The sequence below is a fragment of the Tachysurus fulvidraco genome, chromosome 19, assembly GCF_022655615.1.
Source record: "Tachysurus fulvidraco isolate hzauxx_2018 chromosome 19, HZAU_PFXX_2.0, whole genome shotgun sequence".
NCBI classification, from domain to species: domain Eukaryota; kingdom Metazoa; phylum Chordata; class Actinopteri; order Siluriformes; family Bagridae; genus Tachysurus; species Tachysurus fulvidraco.
The window spans coordinates 4,997,021-5,022,790 of NC_062536.1; the positions used below are offsets into that span (position 1 = coordinate 4,997,021).

At 39.7% G+C, this 25,770-nt stretch overlaps 1 protein-coding gene across 1 annotated transcript in view; it reads left to right on the forward strand.

The window, feature by feature from the left end:
* Nucleotides 1-25,770, forward strand: part of LOC113645474 (glutamate receptor ionotropic, kainate 2-like) — a 51,113-nt gene that overhangs the window by 19,343 nt on the left and 6,000 nt on the right. Inside the window, exons 5-13 of the mRNA XM_047804422.1 lie at nucleotides 1-160; nucleotides 2,096-2,149; nucleotides 4,661-4,834; nucleotides 15,038-15,181; nucleotides 18,079-18,186; nucleotides 18,293-18,406; nucleotides 19,925-20,131; nucleotides 22,169-22,392; nucleotides 24,326-24,444. Of these exons, the coding sequence (XP_047660378.1) occupies nucleotides 1-160; nucleotides 2,096-2,149; nucleotides 4,661-4,834; nucleotides 15,038-15,181; nucleotides 18,079-18,186; nucleotides 18,293-18,406; nucleotides 19,925-20,131; nucleotides 22,169-22,392; nucleotides 24,326-24,444 (1,304 nt within the window). The remainder of the gene's footprint in view (nucleotides 161-2,095; nucleotides 2,150-4,660; nucleotides 4,835-15,037; nucleotides 15,182-18,078; nucleotides 18,187-18,292; nucleotides 18,407-19,924; nucleotides 20,132-22,168; nucleotides 22,393-24,325; nucleotides 24,445-25,770) is intronic.

Genomic DNA, 25,770 nt, shown 5'->3' on the forward strand with positions numbered 1-25,770 from the left:
GATCAAAGCTCCCTCCAGATACAACATCCGCCTGAAAATCCGCCAGCTCCCTGCAGAGACTAAGGATGCCAAACCGCTTCTTAAAGAGATGAAAAAAGCGAAAGAGTTTCACGTCATCTTTGACTGTGGCCATGAGATGGCTGCGTGGATACTCAAGCAGGTCTGTTTGATTTCCTCTCCATGCTTTTACTCTGGCTTTCTCACTTCTCTCCCTGACTTATTCTCCAGTCCCTTTTTTCCTTCGGGTTTTTATGGTAACTACACCAATTTGTAGCGGGAATTCTTGTTATGCGTACGGATGACCCACAGCATCGCCACAGTTTTCTCTAAGACGCGATTCTTTTAAAAAAAATAGATCATTTTCTGTGATAGCAGAAGATTAATGGCACAGCAGTACAGGGTATATGCATAATAAAGGACATATGGACGTATCATAAATCAGGAAGCTGACAACTAAAGTCAAAAAAGTGAAAAACAAAAACAAAAAACAAAAAACACACTTCCTAAGGTTCACAAGGATGAGTCACTGAATCAATGTATTGATGATTGAATGCGTTAATGAGTATGAAGAATGATGTAACTCACTTGACACTGCTCTCTACCATCATTACTGTACCAAAGCAGCAATTCAGGAGATACAGTATAATTTAGATGAATGCTGATTATCAATGCAGCAGCTCTGGTAGCTTGTTGTCACCACAAACACTTTCACATAATCACTTTATGCTGTTGTTTTTTTTTTCCTTTCATTCGTCACCCGACGTTATGTTTGCAACGATACATACTGTATGTACCAATAGCATAGAAACGATACTATAGGATCACATCATTTTTTTGTTAATATATTTCTAAATATTATCGGTTGCTGATAATGATAATGTATAGATGATGAGAGCAGAACCGGCTCTCTAAGTGAGGAGTCGTTAAAAAAACATCATGTAACATCGCTAGCACTTGAACAATTTCTAGCTTTTTCATGAGGTATCAGAAACAAAGATTATGCACTGGATATTTTATACACTACTGTGCAAAAGTTTCAGGCAGGCGTCAAAAAATGCTGTAAATTTATTTTCATAAATAAACAAAATGCAGTGAATGAACAAAAGAGAAATCTAAATCACATCAATATTTGGTGTGACCAGCCTTTGCCTTCAAAACAGCAGCAATTCTTCTAGGTACACTTGCACACGGTTTTTGAAGGAACTCGGTTGATAGGTTGTTCCAAACATCTTGGAGAACTAACCATAGATCTTCTGTGGATGTCGGCTTTCTCACATCCTTCTGTCTCTTCATTTAATCCCAGACACACTCGATGATGTTGAGATCAGGGCTCTGTGGGGGCCGTGCCATAACATCATGCTGGTTTGAAGGCAAAAGGTAGTAACACTAAATATTCATTTGGTGGGATGTGGTAGCTCAGTGGTTAAGGCGTTCAACTACTGATCGGAAGGTCATTGGTTTGAATCCCAGGTCCACCAAGCTGCCACTGCAGGGCCCCTGAGCAAGGCCCTTAACCCTCAATTGCTCAGGTGTATAAAAAAAACTGAAAAAATGTAAGTCACTCTGGATAAGAGTGTCTGGTAAATGTATTTAGATTTTTCTTTTGTTTGCTCACTTTGCATTTTGTGAATTGACAGAAATAAACACTCGTTATTTATATTTCTGAAAGCGTTCTTTGTTTACAGCATTTTTTCACACCTGCCTAAAAATTTTGCACAGTAATGTATATCTAGATGTATTATATGTAATCAGCTTCTCTCATGCACTTCTATCAACTGGAATATCGATTAAGACTCTATTGTTCTTATCAGCAGCATGTCAAACTATAAACATAATTCAATTCTACACATTATTATTATTATACAGCAAGTGCAGACAGGAGCAGTAAGCTCATTAGTAAATGCACACCCTCTAGGGTGAGAGAGAGAGAGAGAGAGAGAGAGAGAGAGAGAGAGAGAGAGAGAGAGAGAGAGAGTCGGTTCAATGCTGATGAGCACAAGGTTATCTTTATTTAGGTTCAGTGCAGTTTGTTTAGGTGACGTTCACATGAAGAGCCTTTAGAGTGTGTAATGCTGTGTTGTGTTGTGCTGTGTAGGCTCTTTCTATGGGGATGATGACAGAGTACTATCACTACATCTTCACAACACTGGTGAGACCACACACACACACACACACACACACACACACACACACACACACACACACACACACACACACACACACACACACACACACACACACACACACACACACACACACACAGTATATAATATATTCTATCCCTGCATGTTTGATACACATTGAATAGCAGAACTTGTTTATTCTAAGACAAAGAAACATCGTTTTGTTTATATCTTTATGTTTTTCACATATAGCCAGTAATTAAGTGTGAAACAGTAAGACAAACCTACATCATGGGATTTGGTGCATCACAACATGCACACACATTTTTACAATTGGAATAGAATAGAACAGAACAGAACAGAACGAGGGCACAGAAGCCTTTATTATTGCCACATATACATTACAGCACAGTGGAATTCTTTCCTTCATATACCCCAACTGAGGAGGATGGGGTCAGAATGCAGGGGCAGCTATGATACAGTGCCCCTGGAGCAGGGAGGGTTGAGGGCCTTACTCAAGGGCCCAGCAGTGGCAGCTTGGCTGAGCTGGGCCTTGAACCCAGATCCTCCGATCAAGAACCCAGAGCCTTAACCAGTTGAGCCACCACTGCCCACTGCAGGAACTTACCCAACAGTTCAGAAGCAGTATTGCTATTTAAAAAAAAATCAACATACAGTACGCTTAACATTTAGTAGCACATTATTAGGTATTAACTATAAAAGTAATGTTTAATAAAATAATCTTTCACTGATGCTTTAGGAAGACTGGAGGAGTCAACAGTGCAACTCTTATTTGTTGTTGTTGTTGTCCTTGGGCTGCTCCCTGTTCTGGGTCACCAACATAACCGCGTATTTGATTTGGCACAGCTCTTAAACTAGATGCCCTTCCTGACGCAACCCTTTTATTTTATTGAGGTTTGGGATCCTGATGCTGAGAGTTAACCACTCAGTGGCAGGGTTGGTTTCCTGCCCTGGTTTCCCTGAGAACTCTGGGTCTTTACAAAAGTACATTAACCCCATTTGTATAACAATACAGTGTCCCCATATCGGTTACAATAAATATTCACATAGCTGGAATAATGACCCATATTGCTCTACAACCTAGGCAACTAATGAACAGTATGGAGTCAAGAAATTCAATAATGCACATACTGTACAGCACAAAGCCAAGAGGTTTCAGAAAATGAAATGACTTTTTTAGGATTATGTTTTGCCCTGTACAGTACATGTTGCTTATTTCACAAAACGTGAGCATGTTGCCAGTTTATTATGATTACTAGTAAGCAAATTTTGGAATTAAGCTAAAAAATATTATCTGCTATTTCTTCTTCTTTTTGTTATATTTTATTTTTATGAATTGTTATTGAGGGGGCACGATGGCTTAGTTGTTAGCACGTTTGCCTCACACCTCTGGGGTTGGGGGTTCGATTCCCGCCTCAGCCTCGTGTGTGTGGAGTTTGCATGTTCTCCCCGTGCCTCGGGGGTTTCCTCCGGGTACTCCGGTTTCCTCCCCTGGTCCAAAGACATGCATGGTAGGTTGATTGGCATCTCTGGAAAATTGTCCATAGTGTGTGAGTGTGTGAGTGAATGAGAGTGTGTGTGCCCTGCGATGGGTTGGCACTCCGTCCAGGGTGTATCCTGCCTCGATGCCCGATGACGCCTGAGATAGGCACGGCTCCTCCGTGACACGAGAAGTTCGGATAAGCGGTAGAAAATGAATGAATAATTGTTATTCATTTCTGTTATTGTTATTAATTGTAAAAAAATGGAGTGTCACAAAAATCTCTATGTCAATAATCTCTAGAACACAGACATGATTTAACACAAATTAATTACTGGCCCGTGTCCGTCTGTGCTGTGTAGTTGAAGGCTCTCCAGCTCTTTTTCTCTGTAAAACATGGCCGTCCTTGAAGGACGTTCGGTAATCATGCCAGCTATCCCAGGCTGCCAGACTGCATTCTCACATGTTTTTTTTTTCTCTCAGTACAAACACAGTACAGTATGCTCACACACACACACACACACACACACACACACACACACACACACACACACACACACACACACACACACACACACACACACACACACACACACACACACACACTCTGAGTAGCAGAAAATCACCGTTACAAGGCTACATATTAGGTTTGTAACTAATAACACATAACACACCCAACAGTAGAAGATTAGCAGGTTCATAAATAATGCTCAAGTAGAGAATAGTCTACAGAAAAGAGCAAAATAATGCATACAAATACAACATCCATCATTATCTTATCATAGCTAACATTATATTGGATTGTACTGTATAGAATTATAGCTACAATGAATTGCAGGTGGTTTGTGTGACATTGTAATATCACATGAATATTTTATACAGTATTCCATTATAATTAATAAAACATGTTTGTACGCTAGTATGTTACGGTGTGATTCTTTTTTTTTAGTAGTAAATGTTCAACGTCATTGCTGCTTAGTTTGATGTCATTCATGCGAAAACGGATTTATATTCTAATAATCTTATGAAATCCTAGGATTTGTTTGCATTAGACATGGAGCCGTATCGCTTCAGCGGCGTAAACATGACTGGCTTTCGGATCCTAAACACAGAGAGTGCTCAGGTGTCTTCGATCATAGAAAAATGGTCCATGGAGAGACTACAGGCCCCTCCGAAGCCCGACTCGGGACTGCTGGATGGATTCATGACGGTGAGAGACACTGAAACAAAAACACCCCATGTATCGTATCATTTTGTGTTGTGTTGTATTGATAGCTCCATTATGTGTAAAACTAGAGCATGTATATCACAGGCTGCTGGTGTGAGGTAAAAAAAAGAAGGATTGCTTTGAAAGTAGAGGGCTTTTACACATAAAAAGGTGATCAAGCAATTGGCTGCGTTCGAAAACGACACATTGTCTCTACAGGTAGCTGATGTTGGAGCCAAGGTCACCACATGGTGTTAGACATAATGACCATTTATCAGCTCTGTCATTCAGTCCCATGCTCTTTAGAGAGACTTAGAGGCTTCCTACTAAAGCCGTTTCAGGTGTGTGTGTGTTCGTCTGTGTGTGTAGACATTTACAGCATTTAGCAGAGTGACTTACAGTTACAGTTATTTTGACCCATACTCAGAATTCGTTCTCTGCATTTAACCCATCCAAAGTGCACACACGCAGCAGTGAACACACACACCGTGAACACACCCGGAGCAGTGGGCAGCCATTTATGCTGCGGCGCTCGCATAAGTTGGGGGGGATTCGGTGCCTTGCTCAAGGGCACCTCAGTCGTGGCCGGCCCGAGACTCGAACCCACAACCTTCGGGTTACAAGTCAGACTCTCTAACCATTAGGCCTAAGCAATTGAGGGTTAAGGGCCTTGCTCAGGGGCCCTGCAGTGGCAACTTGGTGGACCTGGGATTTGAACCAATGACCTTCCAATCAGTAGTCGAACGCCTTAACCACTGAGCTACCACATCCCACACACACACGTGTGTGTGTGTGTGTGTGTGTGTGTGTGTGTGTGAGAATTTAGTATAAATATTGGCTTTATAGCCATCATTCTTGGGGAAGAGGGTGATAAGGCGATCGAATAGAAAGCTGCTAAATGTAGATACGTTTTGATATGTCACATGTCTGTGTACTGGTAGTTTTGTGATTACAGTCAGTTTCGTGGTGGCGTACACGTGATGCCATGTGACCCATAATGCAATCTTGCACATCGAGTCGACGCTATTGTCATCCCGTTGAATGCAGCTCTCTTTACTGACATGATCATTTTGATGGCTGCAGTAATTTGGTGCTTACACTCAGTTCATGGTCTGCTAAAGATATCTTAATAAGTGAGTATGAGGGAAACGGTGTGAAAACTAACGACATGCACTTCCAGAGAATTCTGTCCGGGAGTCAGTTTGGTGCTCAGTATTTCCTAAATAGAGTCCCTGCTTTGCTCATCTACACTCATTATACATTAGTGTGTATTGTGAGGCTTAATGGGATTTAATCCGAACTCCACATGAGATTTCTCACTTCTCATCAAGTGTGTCTGATGGTATGGGAATTTCCCAGAATTCCCAAGTCCAGAATTTTCTCTCTTTTTTTTTTAATGGGGCTGAAATTGCGCCACTTCCCAGATATTTTTGTTAAACGTGGTGTGTAAACGCCAGGATTACTCCAGAAGACTTATGAGAGAATAGGTGATATGTGTAAGTAAGACAAACAGTGTCTGAGCTTTGGCACCTGTATTTTATTCCTCATTTATGTACTATGGGGTTTAGATAAAGTAGGACCTTGAAGAGGGAGTTCTAAATCATTTCATTCGTACTGACGGATGACAAAGCATGGTGGACTTTATCGAATAATAAATATGTCCGAAGGTTTGTGCGGGATGGTGATAAAATGCTTCATTAAAGAGCTGTATTTGTGACTCTTCCCTAGAGATATGTATCACAGTCTGACGCTGCCTCGCTATTAACCCTGTTTGGAGCCGTCCTAGGTTTCCTCAAACAATTTGAAAATGATCAATGTCCTGTGGCTTAATTTGTAACAGAGAGTATTCAAGGAATATAAGAAAAATACAACCTGATCTAGTATCTAGATCCGGTTGCTTTATTCTACATGATGGAAAATTAGAGCCTGACGCTAATACAGATCTTTTTGATTGGGTCCACGATGGAGAATTATGGAGTATAAACATGACACATCTGAGTGTGCGATTGAGACGAGATTTGCTTACATACCTGACATGTTCAGAGAAAGACAAATCAATTCTTAGCTTTAGCCTGATTTGCTGTTTTGATCCTGCTGTGTCTGAAACCACAGACCTTTGTCTTTGCCTTTACCATGACACACACACACACACACACACACACACACACACACACACACACACACACACACACACACACACACACACACACACACACACACACACACACACACACACACACACACACACACACAGACATACACAGTCCTGACAATCATCTCAATAGCGGTTGCTACCAGAGATGTGGGGTTGCTGTGGAAACGGCAGCTGGCGCAGTGACCTGGTGGAGCTACTTTGCAGCAATTTCAGCCCATCCATCAGTGCAGTGATTTATTGCTGTCTAGAAGCTCTCTGCATGAGGAAAGAGGGAAAGACACGTTACAAAATCGAGAGAGAGAGAGAGAGAGAGAGAGAGAGAGAGAGAGAGAGAGAGAGAGAGAGAGAGAGAGAGAGAGAGAGAGAGACACCTGTATTAGACCGAGACAGATGTCTCCAGTTCAGCCATGGGAAATGAAGCACAAATTGACTGAAATCATTTGATGCGTCAAAAGTTCCATCCAAAGTTTTCTGTCACGTTTAAAATTCCCATGATGCTGCTGAAGTGTGTTTGTTTTTCAGTTGTGTTGTGCAGTTGTGTAGACACAACACACAACTCAGATCTCTATTTTGTTCTTCTAGAGTAACAATGTCAGTAAGTGTAGAATAAAAATGCTATAAGATATTTCGTTTGTGTTATGGACAATAGAGTTGGGAAACTCATGCAATAATAAAACCCACTAAAGATTATAGGAGCCATTTTGGAGCTTAAGGATTATGTCATTATGATTATTCTTTTTGGGGTGATTAATACTTATATTGCATTTCTTTTGCAAGGACAGTGGAATATATCAAGAATCCAAAGAAAGTGATTAAATAGCTAAATATTTTGAGTAAATCATAGATGGAACTGACAAGCACAAAAACACAACATACGTTATACGTCCAAAGCATGTGGACATCCTGACCGTCACCCCCACACGTGTGTCTTCCCCAAATTGTTGGTAGACAACACAAGTGTGTAGCCCTTTGTTTGTTGTAGCCCAAACACTGTTCCAGCATGACAATGTCCCTATACACAAAGCCACTGAGCTCCATGAAGACATGGTGTGTTAATGTTGGAGTAGAAGAACTGGAGTGTCCTGCACTGAGCCCTGACTCTGACTCAACCCTACTGAACACCTTTGGGATGAACTGGAACACTGACAGAAAACATTAACCTTGATGTTGATGCACTATCATGAATGCTCTCATGGTTATAGACTCAGCCAAACTGTATACAAACAACAACAGTCCTTTTTCAGTCTTCATTTTGTCAATTTTCAGCGAGTTTGTGCCCATGATGTCGTCAGATTCTTGTTCCTGGCTGACTGAAGAGCAACACAATGTGCTGAGAAGTACAGCATTTCACAACCACAGAGTCTGAGAGACTCACATTCACCAGCTTACCGTAAACAATACCTGAACACAATCATGCTATCACAGGCACACAGCACATAAAACCCCCTCACATCACCCATTCAGTGTAAAGTATACACTCAGTGTTCTGTAACTGTCAGTGCCAAGTCTTGGGATTATATGCTACAGTATTTAGTCTTTGTCTCTTGCTCAAATATGGTTGTTGTTGCATCTTAACTCAGGTCGACTTTGTCGTATTGCCTGGACATTCAGCTCTCATCTTTTTGTATAAAATGACTATTTCCTTTAGTATTTTCTGCTGAAGGCAATTTAATTCTCCTTTCAGATCGCTTTTAGTTCATAATTGTAATATCTGGGGGTCACGGTGGCTTAGTGGTTAGCACGTTCGCCTCACACCTCCAGGGTTGAGGGTTCGATTCCCGCCTCCGCCTTGTGTGTGTGGAGTTTGCATGTTCTCCCCGTGCCTCGGGGGTTTCCTCCGGGTACTCCGGTTTCCTCCCCCGGTCCAAAGACATGCATGGTAGGTTGATTGGCATCTCTGGAAAATGGTCTGCGATGGGTTGGCACTCCATCCAGGGTGTATCCTGCCTTAATGCCCGATGACACCTGAGATCCCTAATGATCAAGCCTGAGGCTCCCCGTGACCCGAGGTAGTTCGGATAAGCGGTAGAATATAGATGAATGAATGAATGAATGAATGAATGAATTGTAATATCTATAATTGTTCAAGTAATTTCAAGACCACATTGATCTTAGTAAAAAAAAGAGATGTACATGCAACCTGATCATACATAGACCTCATGCTTCTTAGTTGTCCCTGCTTTACGTCTGTAACTAGAACCAAAATCCGCTAATAAAATGAAGGTTTTATTGATGTATTTTATTGATGATAAAATTCCCACAAATGAGTCAGGCTCAGTTCCTGTTTTAAAAATGTCAGATATGTCAAAGTGAAGTGTCTCACTTAGAGCTCAGGATTGGATAATATACTAGTAGCTATTCAGGATTAGCGTGCTGTATTTTTGCTCATTTCTTGTAATTTCTCTAAAATCAGTCTGTGAAGAAAGGGAACTGACACCAAAACTTAAATGTTAAAAAGCTGACATGAAGTGATACAATACGATATGATAGGATACTACATACCTTGAGAAAAACGTTTAGTTTTATGCCAGAATTCCTTCTGAATCAAAAGTCTAGACTATTTACATTTTATTTCACTTTCCAAATTGCAATATACGCAGCTAGAAAATGAATCATTATGTTAGATTTCTGCTTCATTTATCTGGTTATTAATAGCTACTGTGCCATTTTACTGTGCGGGGATCTTTCCTCTTGATAATTGCTGAAGTGATTTGCACACAGTGTTAGTCTTAAACAAATATCTGCTTTGACTACCTAAGGTTGTGTGTATTGAGCGGGTGTGTGTGAAGTGTCAGAACTCATCTGTACTGGAGTGTGTTACTGTATACTGTAACATGTAGACCTGTGTCGACCATTAGATAGTGATATCGGTTGTAGGAGAGAACAAAAAATTGTAGCATTGCCAATCTACACGCTATATTGGCCTTTCTTTCTCTTATCCTCGTGCTCCTCTTCTCTCTCTCTCTCTCTCCTCTCTCCTCTATCGTACTCTCTCTGTCCCTGTATCGATGTGTTCTATATCTCTCTCTTACGGTGTTTGTGGAGGGGTGAGAGAGAGAGAGTGAATTGAAAGAGAGAGAGAGACAGACAGACAGAGAGAGAGAGAGAGAGAGGAGAGACCAGAGATGACAGACAGAAACAGGACAAAGAGAAGAGAGCAGAGAGAGACGGAGACAGAGAGTGAAGAGCGGAGATAGACCCGAGAAGATAGTAGGAGAGAGAGAGCACGAAAAGAAAGGAATGACGATAGAGAGACAGACAGAGAGAGAGAGAGAGACACAGAGAGAGAGAGAGAGAAAGAGAGAGAGAGTGAGAGAGAGTGAGAGAGAGAGAGAGAGAGAGAGAGACAGAGAGAGAGAGCACGACCAAAAAACCAAAGGGCTTGAAGAGAAATTGAAAGGCTTTTTTATTATTTTTTTACATCACACACACACACGTATACACACACACACACACACACACACACACACACACACACACACACACACACACACACACACACACACACACACACACACACACACACAGAGTGAAATGCATTCCCTAGTGCTGGAAGAGACGTCTGCAATTACTCCCTTTGGAGCCAGGAGAAATCATTAGCTTAGTAATACATCTTCACACAGTGACAGCTGTAGCGCACCCGCGCACACACACACACACACACACACACACACACACACACACACACACACACACACACACACACACACACACACACACACACACACACACAAACTCACAGTTCTGTCAGTCTCCTTGCTCAGTGAATAATTCTGTGTGTGTCTGAATATCTAAACATCAATGAGCCCGGTGACTGATGATGAGTCTAAAGCATGTTGTTGTGTCAGCACTGTGTTCCTGAAGATCTATGTGTCATGCTGAATACCAGTGGCGTCAAATGTCCTTTCGCCCTTAAGTATCAAAGGGACCGGGTTCAGATCATGTAACATGAAGCCTTTACTAACTGTATAAGAAAACTGGAAATTCATAGTAATATCATTGCGTCTGTAATTGTTTATTATAGGCAGAAACATGCAATAGCCCAGGGTTACTTTAACAGGGCTATAATTACTCCACATGTAGAGGAAAATCGGTGCTGATATTAAAAACAGCATGCAATTACAGATGATAGCAAAGGAAAATAAAATAAAGCTATAATTACTGGCAAGTAGAGCAAAGTTGTTCATGTTTGTGTTTTTTATGTCATAGCGTGCACTTATATATTTTACACTTAAGAAACTGGTGATTAGGAATCAAACGAACAATAAAAAAAATAACCCACATTGGGCCTATAATTTTGTCTCAAAGTCCTTTATTCTTCTTCAGCAGATAGTTTTTTATATTATATGTCAGTGCTTATGACTGCAGCACAGTGTGTAGTAACACACTCAGAGGAACGTGTATCAATCTGCCCTCTTCCACATACATGAGCTCACAGACACCAGTGATTGGCTGGCATCATTATGATTGACAGGGAACAGTGAGTATGCCCCTCCCACTCAGAGAGCAGACATCTGTTTTTTATTATATTCAGAATCACAATCAGAATCAGGTATATTGGCCAGGTGTGTTGACATACACAAGGAATTTGGTTCCAGCTCTTTGTGGTGTTAAATTGTGGTGTTAATAAGACAAAAATACAAATATCGAATCTCTATCGAATATCTATCTTGGTGGAAAATGTACTGACTATTTCAAAGTGTGGATGAAATATATCAATCAGTCTACTGTATTCCCCACTTTTGAACAGGATTCAGGAACTATTTTTATTTCTACCTCTCATTTGTTTCTGATTAGTTTAAACGTTCATTTTGTCTCACAGCTGTATAGCCTGAATGCGTTCTGCCTGATATATGAGACACAAGATGGTGATATGTAAATGTAAAACAACAGCAGTACAGAACAGATGTGAAGAGACCTCTGGAGAATCTCTCTCTCTCTCTCTCTCTCTCTCTCTCTCTCTCTCTCTCTCTCTCTCTCTCTCTCTCTCTCTCTCTCTCTCTCTCTCTCTATCTCTATCTCTCTCTCTCTCTCTCTCTCTCTCTCTCTCTCTCTCTCTCTCTCTCTCTCTCTCTATCTCTCTCTCTCTCTCTCTCTCTCTCTCTCTCTCTCTCTGTCTCTCTCTCTCTCTCTCTCTCTCTCTCTCTCTCTCTCTCTCTCTCTCTCTCTCTCTCTCTCTCTCTCTCTCTCTCTCTCTCTCTCTCTGTCTCTCTCTGTCTCTCTCTGTCTCTCTCTCTCTCTGTCTCTCTCTCTCTCTCTCTCTCTCTCTCTCTCTCTCTCTCTCTCTGAAACTTGATGAAATGCTGACTGCTTTAAACCGTTGGGCCGTACCATCATTATGGGAAATTTTTTGACAAGCTGTTATATGAATTTTCTGCTCTAATAACTCTATTTTCCTTTTCAGCCTAAATAATCTCTGCATTAATTTCATTGATATTTCTATAGCATGTTTTGAACACTAGTTGTCTTTTCCTGACGTTATCAGAAGCTAGAATGTTTTCTGTTCTCGTTCGGGATCTGCGTACAGTAGCATAGCAACATTTATTTTTTTTTACAGTAGCTTGTAATACTGGTTGAATATGAAATGCCTCCCAGCTACCTTCGAATCCAGTGTACGTACTGTAGCATAAAATAATTGCCTTTACATCCATAATAGTGCACTGTACTGTATATGAATTATTTAGTTTAACTGAATACATTTGCATAAATAAAATTTAGATTTATTTCATTTGCATACAGTTAATTCATTTATGTGTGAAAATAGTTTTCCAAGAAGCTTCTGGAAGAAACTAAAACAGGAATAATAGACTTCTGGAGTTCCTTTTGTATTAGTTACTTTAACCGCTTGGTTATTAATCATTAGCTCTGGGTTTATGTGAAACACAAACATACATTAAGTTGCATTTCCTGATACAAAATAATATAGCTCAGTAATTAAAAATGTCACTCTTGTGACCGACGTCTGATTCTTGATGATTTCTTTCTGCTTTGTGCTCAGTGGTACAGAGATAGTCTCCAGATACGTAAGCATGAATAATGAATAAAAAAAATCTCGACTCTTCAAGCTTCACTACCTGCTATAGAACCATAAGAATCAGGACCCCTGACTAAACTCCATCCATGGTGTCGCTGTGTGAGTTTTAGGCCCTCTAAAATGTTCCAAGATGTTCCAATTTTTTTCTGCTTCGTGCTCAGGTCTTCATCAGTAAACATTTGAAGACTCCAGCAGGAAGGAGTTAGTGTTAAGTCTGTAATGAACTCAGAAATGACTCTGACCTGTTAGCTCTTGGTTGCACAATTCCACTCGACTACAAACTGTAGTAGAAAGGACATTATTTATATTGACATTATTTCTTGTCCAGTGTCACATAAATGAGGATGAGGTTCACGTCTGAGTCTGGTTCCTCTCAAGGTTTCTTCCTCATACTGTATCATCTCAGGGAGATTTTCCTCACCACCGTCGCCTCAGGCTTGATCATTAGGGATCAATGTTAGAGATCAGTAGCAATTTCATTTTAAACTTTAAACTTTTAAATTTTTATTCTGTTTCTATACTTCTGTAAAGCTGCTTTGAGACGATGTGAATTGTTAAAAATGCTAGACAAATAAATTGAATTAAGTTGAAGTCAATTTCATGACTTCTACATCATTGAATCAGTAGAAAATCCTTTTTTGATTTCCAAGCATTACTTTTCTGAAAATAGTGAACATTGTCTTTTAAATACATTCATGTTAAATGAATAAATAAACAAATAGATAGATAGATAGATAGATAGATAGATAGATAGATAGATAGATAGATAGATAGATAGATAGATAAATGAACGAACGAACAAATGAACGAATAGATAGATAGATAGATAGATAGATAGATAGATAGATAGATAGATAGATAGATAGATAGATAGATAGATAGATAGATAGATGAACGAACGAACAAACGAACGAATAGATAGATAGATAGATAGATAGATAGATAGATAGATAGATAGATAGATAGATAGATAGATAGATAGATAGATAGATAGATGAACGAACGAACAAATGAACGAATAGATAGATAGATAGATAGATAGATAGATAGATAGATAGATAGATAGATAGATAGATAGATAGATAGATAGATAGATAGATAGATAGATGAACGAACGAACAAACAAACGAATAGATAGATAGATAGATAGATAGATAGATAGATAGATAGATAGATAGATAGATAGATAGATAGATAGATAGATAGATAGATAGATAGATAGATAAATGAACGAACGAACAAATGAACGAATAGATAGATAGATAGATAGATAGATAGATAGATAGATAGATAGATAGATAGATAGATAGATAGATGAACGAACGAACAAACAAACGAATAGATAGATAGATAGATAGATAGATAGATAGATAGATAGATAGATAGATAGATAGATAGATAGATAGATAGATAGATAGATAGATGAACGAACGAACAAACAAACGAATAGATAGATAGATAGATAGATAGATAGATAGATAGATAGATAGATAGATAGATAGATAGATAGATAGATAGATAGATAGATAGATAGATAGATAGATAGATAGATAGATAGATAGATAAATGAACAAACGAACAAACTAAAGGATGAAACTGAGCTTGAATAAAGCTTGGCCAGAGCTAGGGCTGGATGTTGATGAGAAGAAGGAAACAATTCACATTAATTCACATTAGCAAGATCTGATAAATACACATATCACAGATTGCGCTCTCAAATCGCCTTCAATTATGAACAAAAGCTGAAGCCCAGCGTGCTCTGGCACTGTGGACTACATCTGCATATTTCAGGCTTGTGCTAAACATGCTATAGAAATATCAATGAAATTAATGCAGAGATTATTTAGGCTGAAAAGGAAAATAGAGTTATTAGAGCAGAAAATTCATATAACAGAATTTGGTAAATAATGTTTGAAACACATTTTCAGCTACATTGAAATAATTTCTTGTATCATGCCTTTGGTGTGTGTTAATTAATGTTATGTATCATGCCTTTGGTTTGTGTGTGTGTTCACAGACAGATGCAGCTCTGATGTATGATGCCGTGCATGTTGTAGCAGCAGCCGTGCAGCAGGCGCAGCAGATCACTGTGAGCTCTCTACAGTGCAACCGACACAAGCCCTGGCGCCTCGGTGGGAGGTTTATGAGCCTCATTAAAGAGGTACCCACTCTCTCTCTCTCTCACACACACACACACACACACACACACACACACACACACACACACACACACACACACACACACACACACACACACACACACACACACACACATTCATATAGACTGTACATATGCAGATGTACTGTATATATTGTACTGTATGATTCTTCCTGGAAAACAATGGTAAAAAAAAAACCTTATTCCATATATTTTATTTATTTGTAGTGAAATTTTTTTTTACAGCTGACCTTAATTTGCGATGTCTGGGATTTCAGTTCTTATCTGATCTTTACTATTCCGTCTGTACTTGATCTGGTGTTTTTTTCTCGATAGCATTATTGTGGACAGTTTGCACAAAGGCTACACACTGCCCCATCCTTTCATCCTTTGCTACACCGTCTATCTCTTGAACTTCAACCTCTTCTTTCTTTGTATTTCTCTGCCCAATACTTTAGCTTTGAAGTCAGACTTCAGAAAGAGATTTTTTTCAGGACAATGCACACACCATCTTCTTTTCAATGCTGTGCTGTTCTCAGATGTCATCATGATACACAACAGATTATGCTTTTGATCACAATTTTAGTATCAGAAATATAGTAAGAAAGAGAGAGAGAGAGAGAGAGAGAGAGAGAGAGAGAGAGAGAGAGAGAGAGAGAGAGAGAGAGAGGAAAAGGTGTCTGGTGTGTTTGTGTCTGTTTAAGTATGGGTGTGTGGGTGTGCGTGTTTGTGTGTGTGTGTGTGTGTGTGTGTGTGTGTGTGTGTGTGTGTTCTGGAGAGAATATAACGGCTAGTGAATTTTTTCTTCTGATTAAATTTTACAGCTTCAACTGATGTCATAACATTTATTGATTTTATTTAAGGGCTCCGTGAATAAACTTAAAATAAACAAAATTTAAATTTAGCTACATGCAAGTGTGTGTTTGAGTATGGGTGTGTGTATATGTACGTGTTTGAGTATGGGTGTGTGTTTGGATGTGTGTTTGAGTATGGGTGCGTGTTTGAGTATGGGTGTGTGTGTTTGGATGTGTGTTTGAGTATGGGTGTGTGTTTGGGTGTGTATTTGAGTATGGGTGTGTGTTTGGATGTGTGTTTGAGTATGGGTGTGTGTTTGGGTGTGTATTTGAGTATGGGTGTGTGTTTGGATGTGTGTTTGAGTATGGGTGTGTGTTTGGGTGTGTATTTGAGTATGGGTGTGTGTTTGAGTATGGGTGTGTGTTTGAGTATGGGTGTGTGTTTGAGTATGGGTGTGTATTTGAGTATGGGTGTGTGTTTGAGTATGGGTGTGTGTTTGGGTGTGTATTTGAGTATGGGTGTGTGTTTGAGTATGGGTGTGTGTTTGGGTGTGTATTTGAGTATGGGTGTGTGTTTGAGTATGGGTGTGTGTTTGAGTATGGGTGTGTGTTTGGGTGTGTATTTGAGTATGGGTGTGTGTTTGAGTATGGGTGTGTGTTTGAGTATGGGTGTGTTTGAGTGTGTGTTTGAGTATGGGTGTGTATTTGAGTATGGGTGTGTGTTTGAGTATGGGTGTGTGTTTGAGTATGGGTGTGTGTTTGGGTGTGTATTTGAGTATGTGTGTGTGTTTGAGTATGGGTGTGTGTTTGAGTATGGGTGTGTGTTTGAGTATGGGTGTGTGTTTGAGTATGGGTGTGTGTTTGGGTGTGTATTTGAGTATGGGTGTGTGTTTGAGTATGGGTGTGTGTTTGGGTGTGTATTTGAGTATGGGTGTGTGTTTGAGTATGGGTGTGTGTTTGAGTGTGTATTTGAGTATGGGTGTGTGTATGGGTGTGTGTTTGGGTGTGTATTTGAGTATGGGTGTGTGTATGGGTGTGTGTTTGAGTATGGGTGTGTGTTTGGGTGTGTATTTGAGTATGGGTGTGTGTTCGAGTATGGGTGTGTATTTGAGTATGGGTGTGTGTTTGAGTATGGGTGTGTGTATGGGTGTATGTTTGAGTATGGGTGTGTGTTTGGGTGTGTATTTGAGTATGGGTGTGTATTTGAGTATGGGTGTGTATTTGAGTATGGGTGTGTGTTTGAGTATGGGTGTGTATTTGAGTATGGGTGTGTATTTGAGTATGGGTGTGTATTTGAGTATGGGTGTGTATTTGAGTATGGGTGTGTATTTGAGTATGGGTGTGTATTTGAGTATGGGTGTGTGTTTGGGTGTGTATTTGAGTATGGGTGTGTGTTTGAGTATGGGTGTGTATTTGAGTATGGGTGTGTGTTTGAGTATGGGTGTGTATTTGAGTATGGGTGTGTATTTGAGTATGGGTGTGTGTTTGAGTATGGGTGTGTATTTGAGTATGGGTGTGTATTTGAGTATGGGTGTGTGTTTGAGTATGGGTGTGTATTTGAGTATGGGTGTGTATTTGAGTATGGGTGTGTATTTGAGTATGGGTGTGTGTTTGAGTATGGGTGTGTATTTGAGTATGGGTGTGTGTTTGGGTGTGTGTTTGTGTATGGGTGTTGAGCTTTGGCTCAGGTTGGAGAATTGGGTTGCTATATGACACAGGGGATGAGTTTCTATGAATTTATTCCTTCATATTCAGTAACTGCTTTATCCTTTAAACAGAATGTCTCCCGGCAGCACTGGGAGAGAGGCAGGGATACACTCTATATAGGAAGCCAGTGTAGGACAGGAGATCAAACACACACACCCACACACACACACACACACACACACACACACACACACACACACACACACACACACACACACACACACACACACACACAAATAAAAGGACTTAATAATACTTATGCATAGTGATATTAAACATGTAAATATTCAAAGCAAGTTTCTAATCTTTTTTTTCTTCATCAGCTAAAAATGAACATGACATTTTTACAGCTGTAAGAAGTTAAGCATGTAATCGAATGTCTCATTATGTTTTCCCAAGGCTTCTTGGGACGGTCTGACCGGGCGAGTTCTCTTCAACAAAACCAACGGCTTGAGAACAGAGTTCGATTTAGATGTGATCAGTCTGAAAGAGGAAGGGCTGGAAAAGGTATAGTGTTTTTTAAATGTGTATATTTTATATATTTCTTTATCATGCCTGCGTAAAAATTCAGTACACTCTATACTGTATATGCCTCTGTCTATGGGATCAACAGATTGGTACATGGGAACCTCTGAATGGATTAAACATAACAGATCATCACAAGAGTAAAATGGCCAATGTTACAAACGCGTTGTTCAACAAATCACTGAAGGTTGCCACAATTCTGGTAAATATACACTTTTAATATTTCAGTAAATACTAATAAACACTCTCAGATACAGATCACTGTGATTCAGCATATCATTTCATCTAGGGATTAATGCGTGTGTAGAAACCAGTTACTAACTCCAATGCAAAAAATATGCAGCTACTTTAGACTGAGATTCGGTAGCAACTGGTTAAATGATTAGCCGATACATTCGTTAATCCACATCATAAGACACAGCATCTGAATCAGAGACTTTTTTTTAAAGAGCATAAATTAAAAATAAATTTCACTTAGTTATTTATTAGTTTTATTTTTAAACTAGAAATAGCAAATTAAAAGAATGAGAAAAGATTAAAATTAGACAATTAAAAAAAAATAATAGACATGATTTTGTCTAGCACGGTGGCTTAGTGGTTAGCACGTTCGCCTCACACCTCAAGGGTCGGGGTTTGATTCCCGCCTTGTGTGTGAGTTTGCATGTTCTCCCTGTGCCTGATTGGCATCTCTGGAAAATTGTCCGGAGTGTGTGTGTGTGCACTGCGATGGGCTGGCACTCTGTCCTACCTTGATGCCTGAGATCCCCGTGACCCGAGAAGTTCAGATAAGCGGTAGTGAATGAATGAACGTAATTTTAAGTGATTTGCCTGCACACATTTCTTTCTTTTTTTTCTTTTTTTTTTTAAAAAAAAAAACATTGACTCTAGAAACACCTCTAAAAATCAGTAGGCCACCTCAGAGGCAGGATCATTCATTCATTCATTTATCTTCTACCGCTTATCCAAACTTCTCGGGTCACGGGGAGCCTGTGCCTATCTCAGGCGTTATCGGGCATCGACGCAGGATACACCCTGGACGGAGTGCCAACCCATCACAGGGCACACACACTCTCATTCACACACACACACACACTCTCATTCACTCACACACTACGGACAATTTTCCAGAGATGCCAATCAACCTACCATGCATGTCTTTGGACCGGGGGAGGAAACCGGAGTACCCGGAGGAAACCCCCGAGGCACGGGGAGAACATGCAAACTCCACACACACAAGGCGGAGGCGAGAATCGAACCCCCAACCCTGGAGGTGTGAGGCGAATGTGCTATGTTCATGTTCATGCGAATTAACTTTGTTGCACCACCCAGAAATCAAGCTGACTCTTAGCTACAGTTGTCTTTCTTTTACAGAGAACATTACTAGTAATAAATTGTTCAGTATATTCAGAGACAAGTCAGTTTCTAACTCTGATTGATACTTGCATCGTGTAAGGTGGGGACATCTCAAGCTATAAAATAAAAAAAAAACGTTTGTCTACATCCACAGGTTCCTGTCACAGCGGCACTCACTGAGCGGTGTTTAATGTAAAATCGGATAAGAAAACCTGCTATGATGGTCATTGTTATTGATTAGATTATTTTATTCAGTCTACCAAAGAAAGATCAAGCTTCTTTCAAATAGTCCTGAGGATAATATGGTAATGCGTCTACTGTAGCCTTGAGTCTAGCTTTTCATTCCTCTGCTTTCTTATGCGTACAGGAAGAACCCTATGTGATGTTTAAAAAGTCAGATAAGCCTCTCTGTGGCAACGACCGCTTCGAGGGCTTTTGTGTGGACTTGCTACGTGAGCTTGCCGCTATTCTAGGATTCCGTTACGAGATCCAGTTGGTGGAGGATGGGAAGTATGGAGCGGTAGAAGAGAGCACAGGCCAGTGGAACGGCATGGTGCGAGAACTTATGGACCATGTAAGTCTGTGTTTTGGTTTCACACTATTGGAAGGTTGTGGGTTCAAACTCGGACCTGCCATGCAGCCAGTATCACTCAGGTGAGGTAATAAATGTTAATAAAGGGTGTACGCCAAGTTCCATAAATGGGAGTAATGTAGTTTAAGGCTGAATAACAGAAAAAAAAGAGGAAAAAATGAAGACAGAAGACAGCAAGCTCTATCACTCATTATTCTCTTGCATTGCTGCTTAAAGTTATCGCACTTCTCCCATGTCTGAGTGCTACACACTCTTTCCTTTCCATGGGTCTGTAGAGCTAACACTTCTACCCATTTCTGTTGTATAAGATGTATAGCAGGTTCATGTTCAAGGCCTATTCTCACTAGTATTTGAGGCTTACTCAATAGTTTATCACACTTCACATCACTCATGAAATACTTATTCTCTGTGACGGTTTTATTCCACCCCAGCTGGCGCTTGTTCGTGTCTCTACCACAACGAGGGCTCCTTAGTCTTTAGAATAGACTTTGGAACTGTATCTGAGGTATGAAGACCATTCTTCTGAATGCTAACCCAGCTGGTGGTTTGATGATGGTGATAGAAAGTGCTATTTTGCGTACAGTAGGTGTTTGGTTGTTACCCGGTTACTGTGAACTTCATGGTATAAGATTTATGTAATTTTCTAATTCATTCATATGAAATCTTATGCTCTGTGGATCGGAAGCCTACAGTTGTGTGTCATCAAAGGATATACAGTACAGTATGTGGTTGTCAGGGATAGCAGGATTTTTTTTTTTTCAATCCGAATCAAAGACACAAGACAGAAACGCAGGCTATGAGTGAGATTATAGGACAAACAGCAACATATAAACACCAAAAAAAAAAAAAAACTTGGTGCAACAAATTATAACTTCTAAAGGGTGCTGAATCAGAGAGATAGTGGTTTACGTCTGAAAGTACACACTACAAAGGGCTGCACACACAGACTACAACTGTCTACACACACTTACGTATTCTCTTTATACCGCCTTTCATGACTTCCTCTATTTTTTGCATATTTGCTGCAATTTTTTTTTTAGATCCTTCATATTTTGAAACTGTAATATAAGACAATCCGGTGCTTTCGATAACTGGAGATCAGTCTTTCAGATTATCGTGGAAAAATTCACCCCACACGTCTGCTTTAATTAGTTTAAGGAAGAATTTTGAGACATTCAGAGGTGGACTTGCTTTTGTTCTTAGGATCATTCATTGCATTGCACAATTGCATGTAAACGTCTGATCAGACCGAGATACATTACATTGTCCTTCAGGATATTCTGGTAGAGAGCAGAATTTGTACTTTTATCGGTTATGTCAGGTTTCCTAGGCCTTGAAGCAGCAAAGCATCTCTACACCATCACACTACCACCACCACCACCATGTCTGACTGTTGACATTCAGGGGCTGATGGGAATTGTAGTCCATGGATTTTTGAGCACTACCTTGTATCATCCCATTCTTAATTGGGGCTTATGGGGAATTTTAGCCCCGAGAGATAAAGACATCTGGAGGAGATGGATGAGAGCTTGGCAGGTTGGAAGAGCATTGTTAAGCTTTTCTCCACGGACCTTATTAACGGACCGTGTAGCCATAGCATGTGCATGTGTAAAAACACTCTATCATCCAACATAGCAAACACTGTCGAATGAACTAATGATAGAATCCTTTATTTTATCATAAATTAGCTCTGTGATCAGCTAAACATTGGAAGCGTAGTATGTCTGATTCCTTGTGGTTTAAAATGGCACAAGATTTTTTTGCCTTACACAGTAATCCATAAATATCTCTTTTTTTAATCAAGCAGTCGAATGTCAATGACATTGTGGCACGGTTTCTGTTATTGTTTCTGTTGTTTAAGTATTCACACATTGCAATAAACATATTTAAATCATTAATACATTAATTGCTTTTCATTTATGTCTAAAGTGATATAATGCTAAAAATGAGTCCATTATTTGAGGTTTATGAATCGATGTTTCTGAATTGCTTGCATCTCTTTGCTGTTTTGTTTAACAGAAAGCAGATCTGGCCGTGGCTCCCTTGGCGATAACATATGTGAGGGAGAAAGTGATCGATTTTTCAAAGCCCTTCATGACTCTTGGCATCAGCATCCTGTACCGCAAACCCAATGGCACAAACCCCGGCGTCTTCTCCTTCCTCAATCCCCTTTCCGCTGATATCTGGATGTATATTCTGCTGGCTTGCTTGGGTGTCAGTTGTGTGCTGTTTGTCATAGCCAGGTAACATGTCAACTTTGGTGAGGAGGAAAAAAAATATTCTTTTGATTTCTTTTCAAAGTAGAAATTTCTCTAAGACAGCTTTACAGTATATTCTTCCATTTCTTTTCGATCGCAAGACTTTTGAGCGGCATCTCACTTTTGTGGGCCTCGGAAGTATTGCGGTTAAGGTTGTGTGACACTTGGCACTTATGGCACTGTGATACTGAAAAAAAGAAAAGCCACAATTGTCACCTAAGTTGGTTCAGAATATGCACAGGACAAGATTGTAATGATGTTATACTGTATAATGGGTCAGTTTAGTTTGTCTGACTCTTGGAACACAAAATTTATCTTATGAATTATTTTTATGATTAATAAAGACAGGCTAATCCTGTGTAGGAAACGATACAGAAAAAACACCATCGCACTACCACCTCCATGTCTGACTGTTGTTATGAGGTTCTTATTAAGGAATGCTAAGCTAGCTTTACGACAGGTGGAACGGGACTCATGTCTTTTAAATATTCTACTTTTGAGTCATCAGTTTTGTATTAAATGATTAGCAGTTATCAGGGTGATTTTTTTTTTTTTTGCCAGATGACTTGTTTAGCAGCGATTTTCACATATCTGTGAACGAGGCCTGCGTTTCTTATGGAGTGGATGCTCCTGTGGGTTCTTTTCTGACTTATTGAGTAAAGCTTCTATTGGCTATTGGAGGAGGCCAGTGACTTCTGGGAAGGTTCTTTTAGTCATTTGGAGAACCTGAGAAATCTTAGCTTATTTCAAATTGCATATATATATATATATATATATATATATATATATATATATATATATATATATATATATATATAAAACAACATGCTTTAGACTCATCATCAGTCACCGGCTCATTGATGTTTAGATATTCAGACACACACAGAATTATTCACTGAGCAAGGAGACTGACAGAACTGTGAGTTTGTGTGTGTGTGTGTGTGTGTGTGTGTGTGTGTGTGTGTGTGTGTGTGTGTGTGTGTGTGTGTGTGTGTTGTATAGTTCAGCATTGCTGGCATAACCCAGTTATTATAAAAAATACATTTAGTTAAATGATTGACTAAGTAACTATGGAGGGGAATTACTTTTTCACACAGAACCCGTTGATGTTGTAAACCTTTTCCTACAGTAAATTGTTGGGGGTTTTTTTTCCCGGTGTTTTTGTCTTTTTTGAAGACCGAAATCCATGAAGCATGACAAGTGTTCATAAATAGAATATATAGAATAATGTAAAAAAGGAACTTTTTATGGCATTGTATATTCATCTTCATGTTTTGATCCAATAATTCTGAGCTTGACTGTACATCACAGTTCATCCACTCCAGTCCTACACTGTGAGCGTTTGGTGACTTACCTGCCGTGACACTTATATTCAGCCTGTTAATGAGCAGGTCATTTGAATTGGGTAGCTTTGATCAGTAAAATCAGCAAATCATGCTGGATTCTTGTCAGTCTGGGCTGGAGATGAAAACACTGCTGTGTTTATATATATATATATATATATATATATGTGTGTGTATATGTGTGTGTGTGTGTTTACCTTTCGTTTCTATACACTGAATAAGCAAAGACACATACAGTATATACTGTACATTTAATAAGACATATCAGCTCTGTCATCTTTGGTCAAGGTGGATTGCTTAATTATTTAATGACAGTAAGAGTTTTTTGGACAATAGGGTTTTAGCAGCTAGAAATAGTGATTAATATTTTTGAATAAATCTGTTGAATTTAAAAGGAAGGTATAATTAGCAAAAAAATGAATGGAAAACACTAATATTAAAATATTCAGATGTACTACCAATTTTATACAGATGGGATACCGAGATAATGGTAATCCATTTATAAGTAGTGACCATCATTTATTTGTCTATAATGCTTGTATAACCATGTTTTTATCTCTTTTTCTCTCTGTCAGGTTCAGCCCATACGAGTGGTATAATCCTCATCCCTGTAACCCTGATTCTGACATGGTGGAGAATAACTTCACTCTGCTAAATAGTTTCTGGTTTGGAGTTGGGGCTCTCATGCAACAAGGTAGAAGCTTCAGCCTGTGTGTGCTACTTATCTGGCTCACTGTGGCCCAGTCGGCTTCTCTGGGGCCCCTGTTTGGTTTAGAGCTGGTACTACAGGATGCAAAGGACTCTGTATGTTAATGCATTGTAAAGTAGGAGTTACTAGGACAGAGCGTCAGTTCAGTAAAAAACACAGAAGCTCAATTAGTCTCATTATACATGTAACAGCTTGATGCTGAAATTCATAGCGTATTCATATTTACCTGCATGCTCTTCAACAAGATATGTACGTAAATGCTTCATTGCTGTTCCTTTAGTGGATGCTAAATGCTAGAAATAATTACTAATTAATATCACATCTTGGTTAAGGGGGCACGGTGGCTTAGAGGTTAGCACGTTCGCCTCACACCTCCAGGGTTGGGGGTTCGATTCCCGCCTCCGCCTTGTGTGTGTGGAGTTTGCATGTTCTCCCCGTGCCTCGGGGGTTTCCTCCGGGTACTCCGGTTTCCTCCCGCGGTCCAAAGACATGCATGGTAGGTTGATTGGCATCTCTGGAAAATTGTCCGTAGTGTGTGAGTGTGTGAGTGAATGAGAGTGTGTATGTGTGTGTGCCCTGTGATGGGTTGGCACTCCGTCCAGGGTGTATCCTGTCTCGATGCCCGATGACGCCTGAGATAGGCAAAGGCTCCCCGAATGAATGAAAGTCTTGGTTAATGCTGAACTCGAGAGAAGAGCTGCACAGAAAAGATACACTGTGAAATTAACATTAGCACAGCATTTCATGGTTTACCTATTAAATAGATTGTAATTTAAGCATTTTCAACCAAAGAGTAACATTCACACACTGAACAAATCTTTTTGTTAGGAGTTTCTTCTAAAAATAATGATACCAGAAAACACCGCAGCAGCCATGTGCTAACTCATCTTGCTTGATAAACCATGAAACAACAAAGTCCTGAGGTCATTGTTTATGGAGATCAGTGAAAATATGGCACTTAATACAGAAGATATGAAGGAGGATATGAGACTGCTATACACTTCACTCTAGGGCATAAACACTACAGAGTCCCTTGTTACTGTGGTTTGCCCCATAGAGGTCAGTGGGAGGTGGTGACAAGGTTTGAAGTTACCTTGGGTGCATGAAAGTAAGACCCAACAAGGTTTTCAGTTGGGTGAGAGATATAAACTTTATTCTATTTTAGCTTAGTTTATGCAGCTCATGTTTTTTTTGGAAAGAGATAAGAGGAAAAGTAAATGGTTCTCCGTATCAATGTCTACTTTCAAACCTAACAGCTGTTCTTTGTTCTACTTATTATTTGTGGTGTACTTAAAATACTTATTTTAAACT